The sequence below is a fragment of the Stegodyphus dumicola genome, chromosome X1 (assembly GCF_044657685.1).
Source record: "Stegodyphus dumicola isolate Sdum_Otavi_A_Nest chromosome X1, ASM4465768v1".
Classification (NCBI taxonomy): Eukaryota; Metazoa; Arthropoda; class Arachnida; order Araneae; family Eresidae; genus Stegodyphus; species Stegodyphus dumicola.
In genome coordinates this window covers 233,496,034-233,516,633 of record NC_140780.1, presented here as the reverse complement: position 1 = coordinate 233,516,633, position 20,600 = coordinate 233,496,034, and the positions used below count along the sequence as shown (strand labels likewise).

General features: G+C 31.2%; 1 protein-coding gene across 2 annotated transcripts in view; it reads left to right on the top strand.

Moving 5' to 3' along the window:
* Nucleotides 1–20,600, top strand: part of waw (Translation factor waclaw) — a 166,188-nt gene that overhangs the window by 15,552 nt on the left and 130,036 nt on the right. For both annotated transcript variants that reach the window (XM_085807117.1, XM_035366146.2), the window contains exon 5: nt 16,147–16,295. In XM_085807117.1, coding sequence (XP_085663243.1) covers nt 16,147–16,295 — 149 coding nt within the window. The remainder of the gene's footprint in view (nt 1–16,146; nt 16,296–20,600) is intronic.

Below are 20,600 nucleotides of genomic sequence, written 5' to 3'. Positions count from 1 at the left end.
TTTATGATGGATATTTCAACTAATAGTGTTGTTAGTTTTTGTAATTGGTTTTCCCACCGATTCTCTTACAGTAATATTAACCATATCAGCAGCCAGTAAAATTAGTTATTCTGTGATGGTGCAAGGTTTCTTGCACTTTGCCCCCTTGAAAGATGCAGAAGTGCACCTAGCAGTGCATTGCTAAGTACTGAAGCTTATTGAGTGAACCCTTTTTTTCGTTTTTGTAAATTTTGCATGATTTTGCAACCATAATATAATACAGTGAATGGTCTCTTGGATGTCGTTTTAGTTTACTTGGGAGCATACTTTTGGACAATAGAACTTTCAGACAGAGCACACTTTGCAGTCTTTCTTTATTATTTACTTCTACTGAAGTAAAGCCAAAGTCCAACTATCATCGTATTCGCAATATTTCTGCCTTTTTCCTCCCCAGCCATTTGTCGAGGATGGATTACTGAAACTTGAACTATCAACTTGCTTATGTAAAAAAAAAAAAAAAAAAAAAAAAAACATTTTGTGACTAACTTTTTATGAAAATTCAAAAAAGCACAATTAAAACAAAGCAACCGAACTGCTCACATACATGTTTAAATAGATATTATAAGATTTATCTCTCCTGGGTTCATAAATTACAAAAACTTTGTATCACTACCAAGAACACTTTATTACTACTACTATTTAACTTAACAATTTAGCTGCTTACACTTATGATAAACTAACTTGACAATTCATCCTACGGCGGCTAATATACTACTACCAATCAGCACTTGTAACAATCCCTTTGATGTGACGTGATGATCGAATGCAGGCTTCTGGAAATCTCTCTCACGTTGGCTAAGAATTCAGCGAACCCAAATTCTGTATGCAGGAAGAGAGTGGTGTTGTCGGTTTCCTATGCAACGAGTGATTTATGCAGTGCTACCAATTTGAATTTAGATTCCATGAAAGAGTATACAGGAGCACCTCATGGCACCCCTGTTTACACTTCATGGCACACTTTGGGAACCCCTTTACTACTGCATTTATGCATGCATTTTCCGTGAAATCTACACATTTAGTATCATATTCCAATAATTGTTTGCAAGCCATCGACCTCATATAGTGGTTAGCGATGCTGACTGCTGTACAGATGGGTTTAAGTTAATCCTAGAAAAGGCATGGATGTTTATAGTGGGTGCTAAGTAGTAGGCGTTCTAGTGGTGTATCCTGGTTAACACCAAATCTGCTGCAGCAATTGCTACTGTCCTCTTTAGCCTAAAGACCAGAGGATCAGTGGCCTGGCATTTTTTTTTTTTTTTTTGTGTGTAATGATATGCAGATAATATACTCTTATTATGAATGAAAAATGTTGTTTAAACACACATGATTTTCATACACCATGCTTTAGTTACATAGTAGTAAAATGAAATATCTGTGTACTAGATATAGCTATACTTTTACAGTATTTAAAAATAATATGCAGACACTTTTTTTCCATGCATGTGTTGATATTTTCCATTTATTTAAATGTATTAAACTAAAATAAGAAACCAAACTGTTGTTCACAAAGTAAATCAATTTTCTTAAAATGTATGAATTTTATTTAGTAGCAATAACTGAAATGAAAATTAGAAATAATTTTGAAGTAATTGAAAAATATAAAATTGTATTTAAAAAATTCATAATTCTCAGTATTGTGTTTTGAATGATAAAATAACTAAGCTAGTTTCAAAAATGAAGTAGTCTTATATGTTTTATCATAAGAAAGCAGGGTAGTGTTCTGTTATCGGGACTGGTTAAAAACTGTATGTATGTATGTACATATATGTGTATATGCATACAAACATATACATTTGTACTTGCAAATATACATACATACATGGATGCAAACATGCATACATGCATACCTTTCTGAATCCGGTCCTGATAACAGAACAGTACCGAAAAAAGCAATAAGAGACACTTACCTTTTTGTTTCAGGTTATGACATCTATGTAGTGCACATTTATAAAAATATACCTGTAGTTTTCTTCATGGGTACTCTACCTATGTATCAGTTTCTATGAAATTTTATCTTTATTAATCATCATTTTATATCTGTGATTTTATTTTTTTTTGGTTAATTTATTGTTTTATTGTTTTACAGCTAAGTGGTATTTTTAATATGATGTGAAACTGACTGGAAATTTTTTTTCGAGTACATTTGTTGAGCAAATGCTTTACTACTTTTAATACAGTCAAAAGATTCCGGATTATCGATTTTTCCGGATTATAGATCATCGGTTTAAATCGCGTAAGATGGCATGCAGATATTCTAAAATTAAAAATATGAAACCGTAATTTATGAAATAAAGAACAATTATGATCTAAAGGGTATCAAAATTTACAAAAAAAAGCTTAATATTTATTTGTTTACTTTATTAAACATTTCTTTCATTGTAAGTTGTTTAAGTTTCTTCCTTTTATGTGATAATACTTTTTCTTTAATTCTATAAACAGACATAATTTTTTGTTCACTTACAAAGTTCCGCTGTTCAAGTCCCGTTGATTGCTGTGCCGAGAATACCGACTAACTTGTCAATCGAAATTTTTTCGTTTTCACTAACCTCTCTGTCACATTCTTCATGTCTTTATCCATTTTTTGCAGCAATTCCACTTTTTGTTTGATGGACATCGAAACATACTTTCGTTTTGTACGATCCTTTGGGAGCTCCAGAATCAAAAATTCTATTTGACATAATCGAAAGTTCAAGTTTACTTTTTTAGTATTGCTCTTACAGTCTGCAAAAAATAATAAGCCGGATCCAATTCGAAAATTAAGGAACAATGCAATCATCAACATTAACTGAAATAGATAATTAGATAATTTTAGCTTACACCATCCATTATACATAAAACGCGCACGTGAAAACGTATTCTGCGCTTGCGCACACGCAAATGCGCAGTCGTAAGATGTCTTACGCGCACGCGTAAACGTCTGTGCGCATGTGTCAACGCGGAGCATGCACAGAAAGTTTTTAGCTTTGAGGTCCGGATTATAGATCATTCCGAATTATGGGTGTCCGAATTAACGACTTTTGACTGTATCTTGCCCATTGAAAAAATAATATGCACTACTTGATGTAGTATATCTGGTAATCTCTAATATTTTGGTTTGATTTGTCTAATGCAAATTGAACAGCAAGTTTAAATCAATAATAACAAAGGATACATAAATTAAAACTAGTTACTGCTAAAAGAATACTTCTTAATTTTGTTATTCATAGAAAAGCTAGTGGAATTTAAACACCATTCAACAGAAACTAAAATGCCTCTTGGACATAATACTTTATCATTCTTATAAGGTAGAAGGAATTCTTTTTCAATTCATTATCAATTTAAAAAAATCCTAAAATTTGCTACATATTTACTATGCTATTTGCTATTTATATTTATTTAAAATCAAATTTTGTTTGTTTTAGGTAATTTAATGTAAAACATTATTATAAAAAGACATTCTGATATTTAATGCACTGATAGGTTAGGCTTTCAAAACTTGAAAGAAACACTCAACAGCAGTTATGTTCTTAATTATTTATAAATGAGCATTTTATTGATGAAGCATATCTTGAATTCCATAATAATTAGTTTTACTGATACAAAATGGTTAATTAACTGTATGAGTGGCGAGGGTTTTGGGATTTGTTGAGAAGACCTGTATTTAACCGTTTCGAGATGTGTGACTTTTCTTTAAGACATTCTCTCAAAGTAGTTGGAAGGTGAAAGGAGTTCCATAGGGCAGGATTTTTTTCATCTCTAAGCCTAACTGTAGGAAAAAATAACAAAAATAGTTGAAGTTCTAATGTCATTTTAGATTATTATTTAAGCTATCATATACATTAAAATTAGCTTTTAATAATATTTTTTCTTTAGATAAAAATATGAAAGAAAAATTGCTTACTTTGAGAAGTAATTTTTAGAAGCACTGTCCAAATTATTCCAAAGTTTTAATTGACAAAATATATTAATAAACTTTGAAATTAATTAAAAAATACAAGAAGACATAACAGAATTTTTCGCGAAAAGTGGAAGGCAGGCTGTCGGTGAGCTCGGTCTGTGACAAAATATCTCTATCAAAATTACTAGAAATATTGTTAACTATTTAGGAAATGAATGATCTCTTATTCATCCATCTAAGTATAGCCTTTCTGTGATAAATAACACTTGTTCACCATAATAAAATGAAATCAAGGTTTTCTGAAGTAAAAAAGGAAGTACATGAAATATAAGGGATAAAAGCAATGCAATGTGCACCAGAACCCCTCTTAGTAACCCTAAAAGATCCTACATAGCAGAGAAAAAAAAAGGATTCAAAGGATATCTGAAATGCTAATGTTTATATCATGTTATTAGTTAAAGAGATGGCATGTGTTTAATCTCAAGTGGTGCCTGGGTGGGTCATGCATCTATCTCTGAGAGTTGTTCATATGGAATGCATATATAGGACGCCTGTCTGGAATGGGTTAAACATCATTTATTATCTAAATTTGTATAATTATTTATCTCAGTCTCTGTTTTAAAAAATTTACATTCATTAAGACTACATTTACATGGTTACAGAAAGTCCCCCCCCCACTGGCACGTACTTGGCCACTTCTAAGTCCGTAAGTGGTGGCCACTTTATTGTGGAAGCACCTAATAAGTGGGCCACCTTTACAGGCAGTAATTGCCCGTAAAGGAATGGTCAAATACAGCCGTGCCCCTTCGATTTGAACCCAGGCTTTTCAGTATCAGAGTAGGCTCCCTTAATCACTATACCGTCTATATCACTCATTAAAAAAAGGAAGATAGCAAAATATCTTAAGTTGCGAGTGAATATATACCAAGTGACGGCAAATTTCAACCAGATAAAGCCATCATGCCACTTAAGATTAAGCCACCACTGTAAGATTGAGCCAATGCAGAATAGAAAATTACCATGTAATAGTTCCAATACAGCTTCACATCAACATTTAATATATGCCAAGCATTTTTCACTTCATTCTGTAAGTAAAAAATTAAATGTTTACACTTAAGCCAAAAAAAAAAAAAAAAAAAATCACATTTGTGATAGCTAAATGTTCACTCAAGTTACCAGAACTGAATATGCTTTATTCCATTTTTGAACTAACTTTATTCTGCTTTTGAATTTCACTAGTGCTTTAAAGGTTTATTATTTTCAGTTTAACATAAGAACAATACATAAATAAATAACAGCTTTTATCTACTGTTTTTAAACATTTTAATTTTTTCCTTGTAAAATAACCATGTAGATTTCAATACAATAAACAGAATAGAACATTCAGCATGTATTTTCCATAAATATGTTTACTACAAATAATAATTAATTCTGATTCTGTTACAGTATCTGATTTGGTAGAATTTGCATTTATTAGTTTTATTGGCGTTCTTAGATATACATATAAATTTCATCTTCAGTATCTGAAAATTTACTTTCATGTATTTCAAAGTTTGAAATTATGGTATCACTTCCTTTTGAATCAGAGCAATTTCTTTATATTGTTCCTACTAAAATAATTGAACAAGTTTTGCAGCCCTTTCTATTGCTACGTACTTTTATGACATACGGAATCCATAGTTACAAATATATTTTCTACAAAGAACGAAAATTTCAAATTATAGCTTAGGAACTGTTGTTATGCTGAAAAAAGGTCTGTTTATGTGTGTTATGGTAAAAGTAATAAACTGGTGATTATATATAATACCTGTAATTATGCATATTATGCATAATCACCACTAAATTTGGTAAATATGATAAATTTTTCAAAATTTATCAAATTAACTGGTTTGTTTGCATAATTCCCAACTCGTAATGGTTAATGTGATAAATATCATGACTGATTGGGCCAGCAGAATAGAGTGCAGTTTTGTTTGAGTAGTTACTGCTCAGAAAGATATTTTTTCGTTGGACACTATAGCGTAAGAGACCATGAATTACAATATTTTATATTTTCTAATTAAAAAGTCAATAAAAATGGTTATTTTAAGTCACATACATTTATTTAGCCTGAACGAAATTTGAATCAGGGACTGACAGGTGTTGTGAAATGGGAAAAAAAAAATACAATTTACATGAACTTGTATAAAACATTTGCACGTAAAAAAAGAAACAGCAGTTACATATAAAAAACAAACTGAGCCCATATCCTTGTGGGGAAAAAAAAAAAAAAAAAAAAAAAAAAAAAATTCATTCTTCCTTGTTTCGTTCTTAACTGGTTAAACCCTTCATTTTGAACTTCTAATATCGCCGCTAATAAATTTCGGGGATCACTTCTTGCTCTATCTACGTCTGGTATTCATAGTTTCACTGTGTCACCAACTTTACCAGCAGGAAATTTAAGGTTTGAAACCTTCAACATTTTCTTTGCTTGTAATTTTAAACCTTCTTTAGCACTCATACTTGCTCTTGCCTGCATAAAATATCTGTTAGGATTAGAGAGCGACCGCTGCTTCATTTTCTTTCTGAGTCTTAAATTTAACTTCAGATGGAGGGTCATTTTGAGACAGATAGTTATTGTCCATTATTAGAAACATTTTCTATTTCGCTATCAGTGTTTTTGGAAGCATTGTTATTTGTCTCAATTAATGCCTGAAGCTCTTCTTCAGTTACATGATGTTCAATAGAGTCATTCAGGAAAGAAGATGTTTTCAAGCCAAATTTTGCAGGTGTCCCAAACTTTGCTTCATAAGGTGAACACTTGAGGCCTTCATGAAATGCTCTACTTTTCATAAGTTGCATAAAATGGAATCTTTTGGACCATTTACTGGTGTGATTGCTTTCCAACTATGAACTTAGCATATTTTCAATATCCTGGTTTGCATGTTCAGCCGAACCTTGAGTCTGGCTGTGCCTAGGTTTTCCGTGCACAATTTTCATGTCTGACCACATTGCACAAGCTTCTTTTACGATTTTCTTACTAAACTCACAACCGTTGTCACTTTTGTTGTACACTGGGGGCTCCAAATATAGTAAAAATATCAATTAGGTGATATGCAACCTTTTCTGCGCGTTTACTTTTTAGGGCATGCAACTGTACGAACTTCGTCAAGTGGTCTTGACAGACAAATATAAACTTAAAGTAATCATCTGGTTGTGACTGCATGTCAGTTAGGTCCACCCGGCATCTTGAGTTAATCTCTTGAAAGACCATTGGCCTAACAAGTCCTTTCTTAGGTACCTTTTTTTTTTTTTTTTTTTTTTTTTGGGACATCTTTCACAAATTTACGTAAATCATGACTACTTCGGTAGTAATGTTTTTGTATTTTTTTTTTACGTTCTTTTAACACCCCGTTTCTGATAAGTGTACCTCCTCATGGATTATGGTAAAAATTTCTAACGTTATAAAACTAACATAACGTAAAATATAACATTGGAGCTGTCTTCACTTACGGGAATGATAAAGTTTTTCAACATTACATCATATCTTTTTAGTCTTTGATGAACTTCTGGTTTTTTTCCCACTACTTTTGTTTTTACTATTATTAACTTTTTTAACAAATCATCATATATTTCTTTCATCAGAAAACCGCTGTTTGCTTTCTTAGCCACTATTCAATATTTTATAAAATACAAAAGGGTAGCGAAAAAACGTCTAGAACAGCGGTTCTCAACCTTTTGACTAACGTGTACCATCTAAACAAAAATTGAAAACCTTTAGTACCACCACTACAAAGTACTACTACCACCACTCTTGAACAAAGCTCATATAGCTTACGAGTGTGAGAGGAAAAATCTCAATCAGAATGTTGGTTTTTTAATTTTTGAATTTAGTAGTTAAAAATACTTTGCTCCTTTGCGCACCACCTATCTTTCTCTTGCGTACCACTGGTTGAGAACCCCTCCCCCGGTCTAGAAGCAACAAAATGAGAACTACTACTGAAATCACGCGATTGTCACATATTGATAGAAGCCAAGCAGTTGCGCAAACTGAACACATTTTTGTAAAGTTAAGGACTTTTATCACATTTACCATTACGAGTTGGAACTTATGCAAACAAACTGGTTAATTTGATAAATTTGATAAATTTTGTCATATTTACCAAATTTAGTGGTGATTATGCATAATTACTGGTTATTATATATAATCACCAGATTAATCACATTTACTGTAACATGTACATATTAGTAAAATTACTTTCCAGTGCAAAAGTAATATTCCATTCAACAACCATGATTGTACTTTTTTATGAAGATGATAATGATAAAATAATTAATTAAAAATATTCCTGAAAAATTTTGGAATCTTGTACTGTACTGTTTACTTGTCACATTAATAAACAAATAATGTAAATGTAAACAAATATACCATTATGATTTCAATAGCAGCAAAACAGGAAATCCAAAATCTGTCATTTTGATAGTCTGGTAATTAATACTGCCTTAACGATGACTCCATTTTCTCAGCATGGCTGCAATATTTTTTTTATTTGTTTAATTTGCTCATCAAATATCATCAAGTTCATGATTTTATAAAGCATTTCTGTATTTCTACAATTTAATTTTTTAAAAATATCTAGATGTATCAAAATATAAGATTTAATAAAATATGATACAAATAATTAAAATGTTTTAGATAAAAATACTAACTTTTAAATGAATATTTTCATGTAGTTTTAATTTTTGGCATATTTGTTTAGTAGGAAAATTGTATTTAGATACAGCTGAAGCTACAGTGTACAGTAAGAAATTTATTTAAAACCTGAAAGCAAAGCAATTCTTACTTGAATTTGTTTTATTAACTTATTTTAATTATGACAGATCATTAAATGTTGTCTAGTGAAGAGGGAAATGCCTTCATGAAGAAAATAACGAAAACTAGTTTACATATTTCACTTACAGTTTTCTAAAAAAATTCAGAAACAAGAAATGAATGTGTATATGGAACAAGATTACCAGAATTTTATCAGTTAGAATCTTATTTTTGAAAGCACAGTGCCTTTGAGATAAATTTGAAGATTATATTTTAAGAAACTTTTATCAGACTAAATGTAAAAAATGGCAGAGTTTAAATTATTTTAAGGAAAAATACTATGAACAGCAGATAAGGAAAACATTTGAATTTTAGAGCTAAATAAAAACTGCATGCTTTACTTCTGTGCATATGACAGACTTACAGAAGGCACTACACATACTTTTAAGTACAATTATTTCTTAGCAATTAATCTATAGTAATAATGCTTTTGTTTTTATGTTAAGCTGCTTCTTGCTACCTTTTTTTTTTCCATGTTTAATATAAGTCTGTCGCCTCCCAAAAAATATTAAAACATTTGGCTATAAGCATTCCAATACAAAGGTCCGAGATCCAGACATCCAATATAGGGGATGATCTAAAATCCGAACCACAAAGCTGTCAACAAATTTCTTTCTTTCTTTTTTTTTTTTGAACATATTTTTTATGCTTTAGGCATGCACATTTGAATTTTTCCCTGTAAGAAAAGACGTGGAGAATCCCGATTTTTAATTTCTCTTCAGCAGTAAGTAAAAGAAATTGAAGAAACAATGATTTTAGCATAAATTTGTATGATCAATAATGTAGCTGTGTATCTGCTTGGCATAAATCTCAAACGAAAACATTTTTCATAAAAACTTTCACAACTACTAATATTTTATATCCGTGATGCCAACTTGGACGAATTATTATTTATTATATTTTGCTTTTATCACCATATGTTTATTAACACATGACAACAGATGCAGTAATGCCTAAACAATTTTATTATATTAGTAATTAAATAAAAAGAGTCTGGAAACCTTTTATGTTGACATTGCGCATGGCGATGAATACAGGTTTAAGTTAAATGCGCTAAATGTTAACAAGGGAAAAAATTTTAAAAATTTATTTCCATATGCTAAAAATAGATTTTGTTAATGATACTCATAAGCCAAAAGATTATATTTAGTGCTATTCGAATTAAGAATAACTGATTTTTTTTATTCACATAAACCCAGAACCGGTGCCAGAGCTTGTATGGCAGCACCGTGCGGTAAAATTTAGGGAAGATTTTTTTTAATTAGACAAATTTTTTTTTAATTTAGAAAGCACCGAGTAACAGAATTAAGGGGATGATAAAATTTTTTGAATTTAGGGAAAGCACTGGAACCCCAAATTAAGGGGCGGCAAAAATTTAGAACTTAGGGAGGCACTTCGTAGCAGAATTTAGGACCTGCAGAGACTGCATCAGGTGGCAAAATATCTAGCACTGGCCCTCAGTAAGCTGAAGTATATGTGGGAATTTATTCAATATTCAGATAAGCCTTAAGCATGTGCAAGAATTAGATGTCAGTATAGTATAACTAGATTGAATGATTTGGTATCCCAGCTTGAAATGAAGTATATTGAAAATTTATGCAACAGGGTTAAAGGCACTAAGCCCAATAAATTTTCTGTGGTGAAAGACAGACTTTTAAATACTTTCAAAGAAAGTGAAAATAAGCGAATTCAGCATTTTGTTACTGAATTAAGATTATAAGCCAAGTCAGCTTTTGCAGAAAATGAAAAGTCTAGCCACAAACAATTTTCCAGAGGAAGTGCTAAAATCTTTATGGCTTGATAAAAATGCTTGATTTAATAAAAAAATATTCTTCTTGTAAATGAAACGTTTCAGACAAATTGGCCACAAAGGCTGACAAAATTTTCTAGATAAAATCTGTAAAAGAAATTTATGCTGTTTCGCCTAACATTAATGTTAATGATGCTTTATTTATAAGAAAGCTTCCTTAGAACAAAAAATTAATTCAGTGCAAGTAAATGATCATTCTAGATCAAAATTTAGATATCATCACCAAAATACCATTCAAATAAGCGATTGTCAGAGTCATAGTCATTCAAATAAGCAATTTTATATGAAAGGTATATATATATATCCAGTACAAAGTGCGTAATCCGGACTCGTCGGGACTTCGGCGATTCCGGATTAGGGGTTTTTCCGAATTATAGATTATCAATTTAAATCTGGGAAGATGGCATGCAGAAATTATACAATTAAAAATATGAAACCGTAATTTATGAAATAAAGAGCAATTATGATTTAAAGGGTATCAAAATTTACAAAAAAAAAGCTTAATATTTATTTGTTTACTTTATAAAACATTTCTATCAATGTAACATGTTTGAGTGTAAGTTGTGTAAGTTGCTTCGTTTTTTTGTGCTAATACTTTCTCTTTAATTCTATAAAGAGACACAATTTCTTGTTCTGTTACAAAGTTCCACTGTTCAAGTCCTGTAATTGCCGTGTCGAGAATACTGACTAACTTGTCAATCGAAATTTTTTCGTTTTCAGTAACCTCTCTGTCACTTTCTTCACTATCGGAAGTGTTAGGGTAAACGCTTTACACGCATGCGCATGCGTAAGTTTGTGGCTTTGAGGTCTGGATTATAGATCATTCCAGATAATGGACGTCCAGATTATGGGCTTTGTACTGTATATATTTTTTCATATTAAATTTGGTGATCATTGTTGACCTGAGAAATGTTATGCGCAATGTGCTTGGTGAGAAAAGTCGGAAAATTTCATCCTGCAACAGGATTAGTGGCTACTGCTGTTCCTGATATGAATGACAATTCAATTTTCAATTATCAGTGATAATGTTTATTTATGAAGGGAAAAAACCTTAGGACTTCGGTTCTGAGTAGTTTCAGGTGCTGATGTTAGCCTCATTCCAGCAGCTCATCATTATACAACAGGTGATGATTTTGAATGATGAGCACAATGAATGGAGCAGAAATTAAAAATTCTAACATTAAATTTAGGGTTTGGAAGAGAATTCCTATTTCCGTTTATATTAGCTAAAGTTGATAAAGCTATTATAGGAGCTGATTTTCTGAATAAATTTCAACTTTTAGTTGACATTCATAATAACCATTTAATTGAGAGAATAACTAATCTGTCTGTTCAAAGAAATGTAACAGCAGTGTTTTTTGATAATTCTATTAGTACTCTAGATAAAAATTCTCAATATACTCATTTGTTACAAAAATACCCAAATTTAGGAAAACCAAATCTATCTATATCAACATTTAAGCATGATGTTGAGCATTATAGCAACAAGAGGACAACCTGTTTATGCCAGAGCTAGACAGTTGGATTCCAAGCAGCTACAAACATAGCGAAATAGGAATTTCAATACATATGAGAAAATGATATTATTCTTTCCTCTAGATCACAATGAGCTAGTCCTCTCCATGTGGTTCCCAAGAAAGATCTTTCCTTCTGACCATGTGGGGATTATCACCATTTGAATGCTCAAACAATAACAGATTGTTATTCATAGCCCTGTTAGAGGATTTCAACCATCTTTTAAAAAATACTTGAATATTTTCTAAAATTGATTTGTATAAAGCATATTTTCAGGTAATGAATGATGAAGATTACATTAATGATAATGATAAGGAAGAAACTGCCATTATGACCCTTTTTGGTATATATGAATTTAACATCATGAGTTCTGGGTTATGTAATGCACCTTCTACCTTTCAAAGATTTGGTGTTTAGAGGGTTAAATTTTGTTTCCCCATGTTTGGATGATGTTTTGATTGAGTCAAATATTGAAGAGGGATATAAAAAGCACTTAAAATTGGTTTTGATTTTTTTTTTTTTTTTCAAAAATATGGATTAAGACTTAATGTTTCTAAATCTGGTTTTGGAGTTAATAAATTGGAATTTTTAGGTTTTTCTAATTACATTTGAGAGACTGAAACCTTTTCTTAAAAAGGTTGAAGGTATTCTTAATGTAAATTTGCCTGATACTGCTCATCAGCTATGAACCTTTCTCAGACTGGTTTTACCGTCACTTTTAAAAACAAATGCTGCTGCTACTCAAACGATTTTAACATGACTGCTTGAAAGGTGCAAAGAACAGAGAATAATCTAAAAATAACTTGAACGGATGAAGCCGTTGAGCAGTTTGAAAAATGTAAAGAAAATTTGGCAAATGTGACTCTTCTGTCGCACCCAGATCCAAAGTTACCTTTTCCATCATACACAGATGCCTCAGATTGGGCTGTAGGTTCAGTTTTACAACAATTCAAAAATGACAGTTGGAAATCAATCGGATTTTTTTGAAATAAGCTTTAACCACACACTGCAAAATTACATTACATATGATCATAAACTTCTTGCACTTTATCTTTCCATTAACTATTTCAAACATTTGTTAGAAGGATGAAAATTCACTATGTATACTGACCACAAGTCCGTAATCTATGCATTTTCCCATAAGACCGATAGAGCATTTTCAAAGCAAATTCGGCAACTTCAATATATTTCAGAATTTTCAACATATATTAAGTACATTACAGAAAAGAATAAAGTAGTAGCAGATATATTGTCCAGAATCAAAGAAATCACCTTAATTAATTATGATCAAATTGCTGAAGCACTAGAGTGAGATGATGAATTTGAGACATTTGAGGAAATGTACAAATTTGACTTTTAAGCAGTTTTCTTTTCCCACCTGGGGGGAGAGGGACTGTGCTGGGATATTTCAGCACAGCATATTAAATCTTATATGCCTAAGAGCTATCATATGAAAATATTTCATAAGTTTCACAGATTATCCCATCCTGGAATGAAATTAACTATAAAATTAATCTCTTGTAAATTTATTTGGTCAAATATCAAGAAAGATGTTTAGCACTGAAAAAAATCTTGTATTCCATGTCAAAAATCTAAAATATCCTGGCATATGAAATCAGTAGTTGCCAAATATCAAAAGACATTAGAAAGATTTCTAGAAGAGAATAATGATCTTGTTTGTTCATCATCACCATCAAATGGTAACACCTACTGTCTGACATATATAGATAGATGCACAGATTGGATGGAAGGTGTTTCGCTGGAAAGCATTTCGGCAGAAACTGTAGCGAAGGCTTTCTACAGCTATTGGATAGCAAGGTTTGGAATACTCTTGCATCCAATTACTGATTGAGAAACTCGGTTTTCATCTGAAGTATTTCAAACCCTTTTAAGAATCTATGGCATTAAGCTTTTGCATACAACAGCCCATTACCCACAGTGCATCGGCAAGGTTGAACATCCCCACAGATCAATAAAGGCTGTTTTAAAAGCCTGTAATAATATAATCTGGAGTGAAACGTTACCAACTGTTCTGTCAAACTTGCAAACAGCAATCCATGAAGATACTGACTATGCAATAGCAGAGATTGCATATGGGGAATATATTAAATTTCCTGGAGAATTCTTTGAAGCAAAAACAAATCATACATCACCTGTAACTTTTATAAATAAATTATAAAAGTATATGGTATTAATGCAGCCAATGGAAACTGAACAGAAGATATCCTTACATTATTTGTACATAAGGATTTAGGATCAATCTCTCATGTTTTTCTTCACATTGACAGTTTTGAAGCAACTTGAACCCCTATATGAAGGTTCATGTTCTGTTATCAATTATTCACCTATTTTACTCTATGGATAAAGAAGTAAATTTATTGATAGAACAGATTGAAGCCAGCATATGTTCTACAACTACAAATTCCTAAACGCGAGAACTCCAAATTGTGTTAACAATATGCTTTATCAGCTGAGATTCAAATCAGAACATCTGTGTCTCAACCCAAAATCAAATCAGGTTTAAGATAATCCTGGATTGGTAGAATTCTTAAGACACCATTATATTGCAAAAAGTGATATTTTTATATATAAATTTTGTTGTTTTTATTTTCGGGAATGGCACTTTTACTTGGTCCCGACCTTTCTAACATAACTTTCGTTACTGGTAGATGAGTAAATGTAATGCCATAAAATACAAATAATTCATTTAAAAGTAACTCATCACTAGGGTTGAAAAATAAAGGTTTTGGTGTTGATATGGTAGTAGCATTATTTGTAATGCAATAAAACTGTTAAGGTAGCAAGTCTTTATCTGCATATTATTATGTTATCTCGCACTTGGTGTTCCAGCTACTAATTCCAACTGATCAATGACAAAGTTTAGTCTTGTTTATTAAAGGCTGTACAAAACTCCTAGGCATCCAATGAATAGGCAAACTGATTATCATACTTAAAACAGTGGCTTAATTAGGAATTTCACTGTCCTTTAAAACCTGCATTAATATGTCATGAAACTCAAAAATTGTCATAAATTTTACCAGATGTACTAGTTAGACTGAGAACAGCTTTCAGAGAAAGCATCGGTTGCACTCCTGCTGAACTTGTGTACCAAACTACACTTAAACTTCTGGGTGATTCGTTTCGGCATGTTAAATGCTGAAACTGGTCCTGTTGAATTGAAAATATTGAATAATTGAAATTTGAAGCTGCATGAAGCAACTTAAACCCAAACCAACTGGATCATATGCAACAAAAGCAGTGTATTCACAAAGATTTAAAAACATGTTCATGTGTGTTTATATGATGTGATGCAGTATGACATTTATTACAATCATTTTATTACGGCTCTTTTTAAGCACTCAAATGTGTTGCAAAATTTTCAAAATATCCATCCACAAAGACAGTGTTTGATTTCCAATTGACTGTGTGAAACCAGCATTAATGTCTAATATGGACATGGATACTTGCTGTCCTGACACTTTACAATTTAGGTATGCAAATCGCACTATTTAAGTTTTGGTATTTATCAGCATTTTCTATAATTTTTTTTTGTTTAATTTATAAAATATATTAAAAATTAATCTAAAATAAATGTATCTGTATTTCATGGGTTTTGAAACGGGGGGAATAATTGTCTAATAATGGTGAAAAGTGTGCATGGGCAAACAAGTTTGAGAACCACTGCACTAGATGTTCATATAAAAAGATGGGTTTCATAATTTTTACAAAATTGATTTTTTAAATGTAGAAACGCCGAAGTTTGAATCATCATTTCAATTCTGTAGTTGTTGCATTATTCTTGTAAATTATGCAGTATTAAATTCTGTTGCATTCTGTAGTTGGAAGTAGTATGTATCTACGACCAACAGTGCAAAAATAGTCTGCATGGGGACTTTTAAATATGTGGTGTATGACTATAATAATATGGGCTCATTTGTACTGTAGAAATGTATTCCCTTAAATATTAAATGTTCTTTTTAAATTTTATTTATAAAATGTACAGAGTGTATGTTACAGCTGTCATTCTTTTTATAAGATTTGCTATTATTTTAGGAAACATTTCTAAGCAAAACAAAAATGAGCAAGTGTTGGATAAACTACAGGTGGAGCGGGAAAGAGGCATAACTGTGAAAGCTCAAACTGTATCACTTTTTTATGATTATGATGGACAGCATTATTTATTAAACCTAATTGATACACCTGTAAGTTAATATTTTCATCTAATATTTATTTATGTTACTCTATTATTTTGTGATTTTTTTTGCTTTGACAATCAGCCGATGACTTAACCTGAAACTCTGCTTTAAAAGTTTACAATGATAAGAAATATTAAAAATTTCATGTGGAATTTTGAGCCAGTCTGAAAAGCTGTTTATTTCACTTTTCAGCTTTATAAATTAATATTTTTTAATATTTTTTTAAGCAGCTAAATTTTTAATATGTTAAACAGTAGATTTTAATGTTAATTATTTGTTTATTTAAATTCTTCATTATTTGTTCATGAATAACATAAAAAGGAGCCTATTTGATTAAGCATATTCTCCATGAAGGTACTTCTTCGCTGAGACAGGTAGTCCTAGAGTGGCTTGCCATATCCAAATACAACCAGCAATCTTTATTTGTTTTTACATTTTTTAACTGCTCAACCAATAGCAAATTAGGCATCATATGATATATGTATTGAGTGGAATGAAATGTTCATGTATGTGTATTAAATGATGCATTTTTTTAACATGTTTGCTGCCAACTACGAGTTATCTCGTAGGTCTAAGTTTGTGTTTGGGCGCCAGCTACGAGGTAATTCGTAGAATGTTTTTCTTTTATCTAAGCCACATACAATCAAACTCGTAGTAGAATTTTATGTTCAAAGATATCTGGCTGTGGGGATTCGAAAAAATACAACAATTTGGCACAATTCATGAGATTTATTATAATTAATTTAAGTAATTATAAACTAAATGTAATAGAAACTGTAAAAATAATTAATCTTTATTATAAGTAACTCCCAACTATGAATATACTCGTTATGAGTATACTTGTAATTAGCACAGTCATAAAATATTTTATCACAAAACCCGAGTATGATATAACTAGTATAATTAATAAAGTAATTAAAAATATTTGAATTCAGTATCTTTCTGATAAATACATGTTTTATATTTTTATTTTGCAAATAATTCATTGAAATTTGTTGGTGGGGTGGAGCCATTTTTGAAAATGTCGCTTGGCAGCAAACGTGTTAAACATTTTTTATTTTAAAACCAATCTTTTCTTTCCATAATTTTCATTTTATGTTAATATTTTTGAATCTATGAGCACTTTTGAATGTATTTTTTATTTGAATTTCTTTGTTTTATATATATATGAAATTATTTGTCAGTTTAATTTGATTAATAATTTGGATTTTTTATATGCCTGTATGATATTTGGACATAAGAAAGGACATAAATAATTCAATTAATATTTTGTATATTCATTTCATTTAGATTTATTTATTTAGTATTACTATTAATTTTGAATATTTTAACTGTGTTTCATGTCTTGATTAAAACTGTTGGACCTAAGCATTTATGGGCGGTATATAATCAAGTAAAAGGACATCTTGAGAAGATATTCAAGAAATATATTTTTATAAAAGTTTTCCATTATGAATGAGTATAATCTACTGAAATAAGGAGTACAATATATTTAATTTATAGATATTTTTTAATAAATTCTTAGCAGAATTATGAGTCGTACTATTTAAGTGGTATTTTTAAAAAGTAAAACCTAAGAGCATTTACTGCATAATTGTTACTTGCTTTGCACGTTTAAGCAGTAATATATATTTAAAAAAAAAAAAAAAATTCTTATCATCATTAGTTACAAAGGTATGGATGCAAACATTAATTATTTCAAAGTTAAGATAAATAAATGATCAAGTACTAAAAGAAGTGTAGATGATAAAAGAAGGCAAATGTAATTGCTCACCTTTGTAAATGTAGCCCATAAATGTTAATTTTACAGTTATTAATTCTAAAATTAATCTTGGTAATCAGCACAAAAATTAATTTTGCTTGGGCAATAGTTTAAATACCGTATTTGACGGCATATACTTTTTGACTTTTTTCCCGAAATTTGGTCTCAAACAAGTTACCTGCATCTTATACGTGAAGGACACAGGTTAACTTTCAATACTGAATGCCATTTTTAGCCCGGATAAAGGTCTAGACACACATAACTTTTTCTACATCTGCCAAAATTATTTTGCGCATGCGTGAAATATCTGTCGCCAAAAAGCACCAAAGCTTGAAGCTGATGTTGAAGTTCAAACAGGTTCGACGGTCACATTACGTCTGTGGAGCCTTTCCTTCTTTACATAGACTTTCTTTGACTCTGCCGACACACGTGTTGGTATCGGTGCTACTCTGTATAAACGTGTTGGTATTGGTGGTTAAAACTATTTGTTTTAAAAAAATACCCTGGAAAATATGACTACAGGAAACAAGAGATTAAGCTATACAATTTAGTATAAACTAGGAGTGTTAAACTACGCCAAAGTGCATGGAAACAGAGCAGCAGCAAGGCAATTCGGTCCACCACCTACCGAAAAAAGGACACATACTTGGCGACTACAGGATCAACTGAATCTGTTATAAAATCAACTGAAGACTGTTATAAAACAAAAACATAACCTTCGATGCTCAGCTCCATCTTGGCCTGAACTTGAAAATTCCGTAAAAATGTGGGTGATAGATAAGAGGAAATCTGGGATAAGTGTTTCAACTAAAATGATAATCAGTGAGGCCAAAGGATTTTTCAGAAAAACATGGGAATCAGATCTTTTTCAGGTCTGAGGACTGGTACTACAGGTTCATGAAAAGGCAAGGCTTATCAATGTGCACAAAAACAACTATTGCACAGAAAATGCCAGCAGATTATGAAGAAAAATACTAGCATTTCATAGTTTGTTATAAATGCACGCAAGAAAACGTTTTTTTTTTAGTTTGGTCAAATAGGAAATCTGGATGAAATTCCACTCATATTTGATGTACCGTCCAACAAGACTGTGAATATTAAAGGGTCTAAATCAATAACCATAAAAACCACAGGTCATGAAAAAACCCGATATACGGTAGTTCTAACGTGTTGTGCTGATGGCACAAAATTACCTCTGTTTTTCATATTCAAAAGAAAACTCATCCGAAAGCAAAACTTCCAACGGGAGTAATTGTTCATGTTCATCTGAAAGGCTGGATGGACGAAGCTGGAATGAAACTGTGGCTACAGAATGTACGGGCGAGGAGACCTGGTGGACTCTTAAGAAAACCCTCTCTTTTGGTTTTGGATCAGTTTAGCGCCCATAGAACTGAAACCATAAAGAATAAAGCGACAGAATTAAAAACCCAGATAGCTGTCATTCCTGGTGGACTGACTAGCCAACTGCAACATTTAGACATATCCGTGAATAAGCCATTTAAGGAAAAATTGCGAGAACGATGGAACAAGTGGATAGGAGAGCCACATCACACCCTCAGGTAGAATGAAGCGGCCCTCTATTTCGCAATTGTGCGAGTGCGTAAAAAGATCTTGGGAGGACGTAAAGGCTGAAGTAATTGTTAAGTCCTTTAAGAAGTGCAGAATCAGTAATGCTCTTGATGGAACAGAAGACGATGCATTATTCGAAGAAGGTAATACTAGCGTTGATGGAAACAGTAGTGATGACGATATTCTCGTTTTCGATGATGATGATAGTGAAAAGGATTTTTATGGTTTTGAAAGTGATTAAAGTCTAATTTCATGATAGGCAACGTTTTCCTTGAATCTGTGTTTTTTGTTGTTTCTGCTTTATTTTGTATTATGTTTGATTGCTTGCCGTTCATTCATTTATTCATTATTGAAATTTACATATCATGTTCAAAATAGCTTGCCGTTTGTTAATTTTCCTTAATAAAAATATGTTTGGTAATTGCATTCAATGATTGTTTATTCGGCTTTTACAAAACGTGAGAACTAAAAGAAACCACAGTTTAAGTTATTGTGGTACCGCGCTTTCGCACAAACTATTGAAACATTTTTTCCCTTGTGTGTGGCCTTTTAAATAAGGGTGCATCTTATATGCCGTCAAATACGGTAGTTAGCATGTTGAACTCTTGAATAAAATTGCATCATACCTTATATCTATAACTGCGTATGAGAATTTTATTATAAAGTTGAAAGCATTTAAACATTACAGCTTTTTGAGATTTTCCTTTTTTTTTTTTTTTTTTAATTGAATTCTAATACAGTAGGAAGTATCTGTAAAAGTTTTTACGTTAAATATATTTTTAAAAGCAGAATCAAAATCTGACTGTATTAATCAGGGGCTATTATTGTTGTTAATTATTTGATATTTTTTAGCTTTTGCATCTCTACTTTATAAAGATGGACAACAATAAGCTATTTCTAAAAATGTATAATATTATCATAGTAACATCACTAAGAGTTGATTCCACCTTTTCCATTTTTTAAAATTATTTTTGAATGGT